Genomic DNA, 8073 nt, shown 5'->3' on the forward strand with positions numbered 1-8073 from the left:
ATATCATGTAACAGTTATGCTGAAGTAAAAAAAAAAAAAAAAACACACCAAAAAACCCCACTTGACTTCATACAAAGATATGAGTATTAAAACTCTGTGTTTTAAAGTATCCAAGTTGGTAAAGTGGTTGGGTTTTTTTAGCTGTTGGCATCAGTTTTCATTCACAACGTGGGGTCGAATCACGTTAGTGGACACACTCTGTTTGGGATTCATTCCGTCCCAACCAGTTTTCCACTAAGACTACGGATCACAAATTACTAAAAATAGCCTTTATTAATAAATGCATCTGCCCTAGTAGCGTCGATAAACAAAACAAACGTTTTGGGTTGGGTTTTTTTGACTATTTGCGTTAGTCACGGACATGTGTGAGCGTTACACATAGACCATGGAATAATGTACTCAGTGATAACGTTTTCCCGATGGCTTAAGCACGACATCCCCGAGGCCGGTGGACTTCTGCACTCCTTGTAGAGTTAGAGGAGTTCACACAAGTCACAGACTGTAAATAACCGTGTGACGTTTGGGTATCACAACTCGATACGTCATGGGGCCTACTGTCCAAATACAGTGTTGGGAAATGCACACTTTGGTGTTGTTTATACCATGCGATATAAACATAACAGAATACTGTTCTTCGTTAATTTCTTAATTCGTTGGTACCGGCCTCGGTGGTGTCGTGGTTATGTCACAGGACATAAGGCTGGTAGGTACAGTGTTCGCAGCCCGGTACTGGCCTCGGTGGTGTCGTGGTTATGTCACAGGACATAAGGCTGGTAGGTACAGTGTTCGCAGCCCGGTACCGGCCTCGGTGGTGTCGTGGTTATGTCACAGGACATAAGGCTGGTAGGTACAGTGTTCGCAGTCCGGTACCTGCCTCGGTGGTGTCGTGGTTATGTCACAGGACATAAGGCTGGTAGGTACAGTGTTCGCAGCCCGGTACCGGCCTCGGTGGTGTCGTGGTTATGTCACAGGACATAAGGCTGGTAGGTACAGTGTTCGCAGCCCGGTACCGGCCTCGGTGGTTCGTGGTTATGTCACAGGACATACGGCTGGTAGGTACAGTGTTCGCAGCCCGGTACCGGCCTCGGTGGTGTCGTGGTTATGTCACAGGACATAAGGCTGGTAGGTACTGTGTTCGCAGCCCGGTACCGGCCTCGGTGGTGTCGTGGTTATGTCACAGGACATACGGCTGGTAGGTACAGTGTTCGCAGCCCGGTACCGGCCTCGGTGGTGTCGTGGTTATGTCACAGGACATACGGCTGGTAGGTACAGTGTTCGCAGCCCGGTACCGGCATCGGTGGTGTCGTGGTTATGTCACAGGACATAAGGCTGGTAGGTACTGTGTTCGCAGCCCGGTACCGGCCTCGGTGGTGTCGTGGTTATGTCACAGGACATAAGGCTGGTAGGTACAGTGTTCGCAGCCCGGTACCGGCCTCGATGGTGTCGTGGTTATGTCACTGGACACAAGGCTGGTAGGTACAGTGTTCGCAGCCCGGTACCGGCTCCCACCCAGAGCGACTTTTAGTGTAAAACCATAATAGCCTCTTCACTCTCACTTTCAGCTAACACACTCTCATGGACAGGCAGACCAGATAGCTGAGGTGTGTGCCCAGGACAGCATGCTTGGAACTTGATTGGATATAAGGGCGGGACGTAGACTAGTGGTAAAACGCTCGCCTGATGCGCGGTCGGTCTGGGATCGATCCCCGTCGGTGAGCCCATTGGACTATTTCTCGTTCCAGCCAATCTACAACGACTGGTATATCACAGGCCGTGGTGTGTGCTATTCTGCCTGTCGGATGGTGCATATAAAATATTCCTTGTTACTAATGGGAAAATGTAGTGGGTTTCCTCTCTATGATTGTGTCAAAATTACCATATGTTTGACATCCAATAGCCGATGTTTAATAAATCAATGTGCTCTAGTGGTGCCATTAAACAAAACAAACTACTTATTCCTAGTGTATTTTCTATGTTTGAATGAGTTCTGTGTTTGCTTCAGTATACACATAACAGACAATTACACAGCCGGCTGTGCCATTTAGCTGACGTGTTCCCTGTGCTTCAGTGCCATGGTAACAATCAGGCAATGAAACTATTTACTGGATTAGTCCATTTAGTATATATCTATACTCGCAATCAGGCGAGACGGAAGGAAGTATACATTGGAGGGATGGGGCGGGGGGGGGGGGGGGGACTCGAGAGAGCAACGCAAAGGTATTTGAGGGTTCGGGGGTATGCTCCCCCGTAAACATTTAAAAACTAGATGTTCTAAAATGCAATTCCATGCATTCTACAAGTAGAATTCATCTCTGCCTTAAGATTTACTACCAATAATAGTTTTGATTCAGAATTATTAGGTGAGAAGTTGGGGCTAGATCCCCCAGCCCCCTTGATCCGACGTGCCTGCTCACAATGGAATTACACTGTACAGTGTGTACTAGTAAACGTATATACGAGTATGTTAATATTTGCCTACACTAGGACATAACGGACACCAGACATATTAAATATTAATCGTGGGTGTAGACTCCTTACAAAGAGTTGGGCAACAATCGATGGTGTGTGACATTGAAATATCAATTCATAATAGTCTTGATATGATTTGATATATCAAACATCCAGCATTCAGTCAGCACGCACACACATGACTTTGACCGTGCTATCAATTGTATTAAAGTATTTTATGTTGAATACAACACACATATTAATGCACATCAACCTGTGTGTGACTATGTGTGTGTGTGTGCGTGCGTGCGTGCATGTGTGTGCGTGCGTGCGCTAACTCATGCTGCTCTAACTAAGCAACAGCCTCATCATTTATTTCAAAAGCACATTCACCATGCTGATTATGATTTCTGCCATGTTCGAAAACACTGGTATGTTTGTTCGTACCCAGGCCTTATAGCACGTCTACGCAGAGAGTTCGCTACTTCCTGTTAGCTACAGATCAGCGTCCAAAATCCAGTATCATTTATTTTGTTAGTCTAAGCAATCCGTGTGAGTGTGAGGTTGAAATGAGCTGTACACAGTGCGTATGTGGGAATGTGATGTTGAACGGAGCTGTACACAGTACGTATGTGTGAATGTGAGGTTGAACGGAGCTGTACGCAGTACTTCTGTGAGAGTGGGGGGTTGTTAAGAGCTTTACACAGTACGTATGTGAGAGTGTGAGGTTGAAAGGAGCTGTACACAGTACGTATGTGAGAGTGAGGTTGAAAGGAGCTGTACACAGTACGTATGTGTGAGTGTGAGGTTGAAAGATGTTGTACACAGTACGTATGTGGGAGTGAGAGGTTGAAAGGAGCTGTACGCAGTAAGTCTGTGAGAGTGTGGGGTTGTTAAGAGCTGTACACACTACGTATGTTTGAGTGTGGGGTTGAAAGGAGCTGTACACAGTACGTATGTGGGAGTGTGGGGTTAAGAGCTGTACACAGTGCGTATGTGGGAATGTGAGGTTGAAAGGAGCTGTACGCAGTACTTCTGTGAGAGTGGGGGGTTGTTAAGAGCTTTACACAGTACGTATGTGAGAGTGTGAGGTTGAAAGGAGCTGTACACAGTACGTATGTGAGAGTGAGGTTGAAAGGAGCTGTACACAGTACGTATGTGTGAGTGTGAGGTTGAAAGATGTTGTACACAGTACGTATGTGGGAGTGAGAGGTTGAAAGGAGCTGTACGCAGTAAGTCTGTGAGAGTGTGGGGTTGTTAAGAGCTGTACACACTACGTATGTTTGAGTGTGGGGTTTAAAGGAGCTGTGCACAGTACGTATGTATGAGTGTGAGGTTGTTAAGAGCTGTACACAGTACGTATGTGTGAGTGTAAAGTTGTTAAGAGCTGTACACAGTACGTCTGTGGGAGTGTGAAGCTGTTAAGAGCTGTACACAATACGTCTGTGGAAGCGTGGGTTGTTAAGAGCTGTACACACTACGTCTGTTTGTTGTTTCTCGCAAAATTGAGATTTTCCTTAGTTCATGTATAGATTTTCTGCAGAAAGGAAACAAAAAAGAAGTTTGTTTTGTTTAACGACACCACTAGAGTAAATTTATTTATTAATCATCGGCTCTTGGATGTCAAACATGATAATGTTGACATAGCCTTAGAAAAGATAACTGCTACATTTCTTCATTAATAGCAAGACAGCTCTTATAGGCATCATCCCATAGACCGGATAACACATACCATGACCCAGCAGGAAGAATGCGATTGTTATTTAATATTGATGAAATAATAAAACACTCGGACATATAAAAATTGCATGGCAATTTGTTTACGTTCCTGAAAGTATTAACCATAGTAAGTATTAACCGGTTCACGCACTACTCAGATTGGTTGAAACATGTTTTATTATTGTCTGAAAAACAAATGGATTAGGCAGAAGGGTTTCAATTTGCCAAGCTTTGTACACAATACACACATATCACATGTGTTATTATTGTCTGAAAAACAAATGGATTAGGCAGAAGGGTTTCAATTTGCCAGGCTTTCTACATAATACATACATATCACATGTTTTATTATTGTCTGAAAAGCAAATGGATTAGGCAGAAGGGTTTCACTGACTCATGACTGGTCAATATATGTAATATACAACATGCTATGATTATAAACGGACTAGATGTCTATTGGCCGCTGCTGTGAACAACTCAGACTAGACCCTGAACAGCGCAACCTCTTCGGATATTGCAAGGACCAATACTGCAAGCTTGTGATGAACGATTCATCAAAATTCACGTGCTATAAACTTATTGAAAGTGGATGTAAGAAGGATTGAAAGGATTATCAACTGTTACAAGGCCAGCCTAAAATACACAGCCATCTGCTTCTGTTAGGGACGTTGATTGCAGAGGATTATCAACTGTTACAAGGCCAGCCTGAAATACACAGCCATCTGCTTCTGTTAGGGACGTTGCTTGCAGAGGATTATCAGCTGTTACAAGGCCAGCCTAACATACACAGCCATCTGCTTCTGTTAGGGACGTTGCTTCCAGGACAATGTTATGTGTTTCCAAATAGTAATATTTAAGGATTGTCTGTTATTTCGTTTACGTCCATCGGGGTATGAACAGAAACAAATCATCTACAAACTGTATGAATCGGCGAAGCTGTGATCACAGAACTTTGAGGATGATTTCTTCTTTTTTATACCCATATGAGCATAAAGAATAACACAATACTTATAATTAAATTTGAAATATACTTTCCTATAATGACACTATATTTTATTTTTAATTATGTTTTGGTTCTTACGCAGTAAAGCTTAGTAAGACAATCTACCAATATAAAGTTACGTCATCAGATATGACGTTCCCTGACAACGTTATTTGTGTTACGTGCATCGAGAACTGAACAAACTCCTGTTCCTGCGGTTCGATCAATGGGATGACGTTAAATTATAATGAATGTAACGGAATTTTAATTATGAAATATTGGAAGATATGTCATTTAGAAGTTCATTCCAGATATTATTAAAGGCGCAGACCCTAGTTTCAACTCCAAAAAAAATTAAATGGACACTAAGTTGAACTAATCCACAAACCTACAACACTTATGGATACAGTTACAGTAGAGTGAAAGGAGAGTCTGCGACGCGTTGAAATGGGAAGATACCCACTAAAATGTAGACTAGCTTGTATCGATAACCATTACTTCTCAGAGGTATGAACAAGTATTGTGTGATATCACCAACACTAGGCTGACCAGAAACACGTTGTATGTATGACAATGAATAATATGAACAGTAAAATACAAGTAATACTGCAATGTCTAATTCCAGTTATGAAAACAAAACAACAACAACAAACAAAAGGTTCAAATTCACGTTCATTTAGCTCAGCGACCCAAATACACCCAGATACACATAATATAAACTAACACGTAGGCCTACGTACACACACAATAGCATACAACCAAATACACATAATATACACTCACACGTTCCAACCATACACTCACACGTAGGCCTACGTACACATACAATGACATAAACCCAAGTACACATAATATAAACTCATACGTAGGCCTACGTACACCCACAATAACATACACCCAAATACACATAATATTCACTCACACGTAGGCTTACGCACACACACATATACACAATACACTCACACGCACGTACACAGACAATAACGAAGAAGAAATAACAACAAAGTGTCCCTGGCTGCATTTTGTTTGTGTTTATTTGCATGGTAGTCCTAAAATGGTATTTATTTTCACCCTGCTATTTCTAAAAATGACAAATTTTGGGGATGGAATTAGTTATGATCAGCATAGGGATGTTATATTGTTCATAGTTACTAACATTTTCTTGTGTGTGCGTGTGTGGCTTGGTGTGTGCGTGGGGGGGGGGGGTGCGTGTTTGTTAGTTGTTGTTTTTTGGGGATAGGGGCTTGTTTTCGAGGTTTTTTTGGTGTAGCTTGGTTTTGGGGTTTTGGTGTAGCTTCTTTTTTGTTGTTTGCTTTTAGAAGTTCAAAATAGTCTTTGCTGGAAAACAAAACATACGTCATATGATATTCTGATAACTGAATTGGGGAAAACACAATGACTGGTTTTGACTACCTTATTAAATATCAAAGGTTGTGGTATGTGCTGTCCTGCCTGTGGGAAGGTGGATATAAAAATGGCCTTGATACTACTGTAAAAATGTAGCAGGTGAAACTTTATCAAAATTAACAATTGTTTGACATCCAATAGCCGATGATTGATAAAATAATGTGCTCTAGTGGTGTCGTTAAACAAAACAAACTTGAACTACTTTTGTTTTCTTTATTAAAATTTGTAAGCAATTGTCTTTTTAACAAATGTCAGAATGCTCAGAAGGATTCAAATCTGGCACCTATAATGCCGTCATGTCATGTCATGTCATAGGGTTTTACGTGCACATTCAGAGCAAGCTGTTGTAGCGCACGCCTGGACAGGAAAGTATAATGCCGTAGGTACATTGTGTATTTATACTATTAGGCCCCCATTTTCCAACACGTCATTTCCTGTACGTTGCAAAATGAAGTTTGGCGGCAGAACGATAGTGCAGTACCGAGATGACGTCACAGAAGACTTTTACCGAAACTGGACTGACTACCGGAACGGATTCGGATCTCTGGATGCGGACTTCTGGCTGGGCCTGGAAAAGATTCATCAGATCGTCAAAAACCGCGACGTCGATCTCGTCGTCTTCATGAAACTCGGCAACGGCAGCTACTACCAGCAACGTTACTTCAACGTCAGCGTCAGCGACGAATCCGGCGGTTACAGGGTGGTGTTTTTACACAGCCGACCCGCCAGCAGTGTCCCTCTGGGGGACTCCCTGTCGTACGCTAATGGGTCACAGTTCACGACGCTGGATGTGGACAACGATAACTGGACGGGCGGAAACTGCGCACAGACGCACACGAGTGGGTTCTGGTTTAACGCGTGCACGAAGTGTAACCCGAATGGGCGCCTCCTGAAGCCAGCAGACGGGCTGACGTCGAGTTCCGAGGAAGTGTTTTGGACGCACGATTTAGGGAACAGTGCTCCATACAAAATCAAGATGTGGCTGGTTGTTCCGTGATGTTGACAAAGACACAAGACAACACCTGCAGTTAAGACAATGTCTAAAGCAAAACGATCAATAACACAACAACAAACACAACAACAAACAAAACAAAACAAAAACAAAACAAAACAAAACAAAAAAACAAAACAAAACAAAACAACAACAACAACAAAAAATCAAGTTACCCAACAACAACAAACAAGCCCAACAACAACAAAAAAAAACTAAAAAAACGTGCCCATATACGTTGAAAAAGCAACGAAAACACGTCGTTGAAAATCCCCTCCAAAATACGCCGTTGAGAAAAAAACAGCAAACATGCCCTTGAACAAAACAAAAAAAAAAATAAAAAACAAAAAAACAACAACAACGTTGAAAGCACAACAAAACAACAACAAAAACAGCAAACATGCCTTTGAAAAAAAAAAAAAAAACACAAAAAAAAAAAAAAACCTGCCGTTGACAAAAAAAAGAAAAGAAACAAAAATAATAAAGCCCCACACAAACAAAATAACCCAACATCAACAAAACCTAC

General features: G+C 42.2%; 1 protein-coding gene across 1 annotated transcript; it reads left to right on the plus strand.

The window, feature by feature from the left end:
• The first annotated feature begins 7004 nt into the window (after positions 1-7004).
• LOC121392442 (angiopoietin-related protein 1-like) lies at positions 7005-7706 on the plus strand. Its single transcript, XM_041523646.1, has one exon. It carries the CDS (start codon positions 7005-7007, stop codon positions 7551-7553), a length of 549 nt encoding a protein of 182 aa, XP_041379580.1. The 3' UTR covers positions 7554-7706.
• The last annotated feature ends 367 nt before the right edge of the window (positions 7707-8073 follow it).

Source organism: Gigantopelta aegis, unplaced genomic scaffold (assembly GCF_016097555.1).
Source record: "Gigantopelta aegis isolate Gae_Host unplaced genomic scaffold, Gae_host_genome ctg3831_pilon_pilon:::debris, whole genome shotgun sequence".
Lineage (NCBI taxonomy): Eukaryota > Metazoa > Mollusca > Gastropoda > Neomphalida > Peltospiridae > Gigantopelta > Gigantopelta aegis.

Excerpts from the sequence above, each read along its gene's own strand:
- LOC121392442 (XM_041523646.1), top strand. The coding sequence starts at position 7,005 with ATGAAGTTTGGCGGCAGAACGATAGTGCAGTACCGAGATGACGTCACA.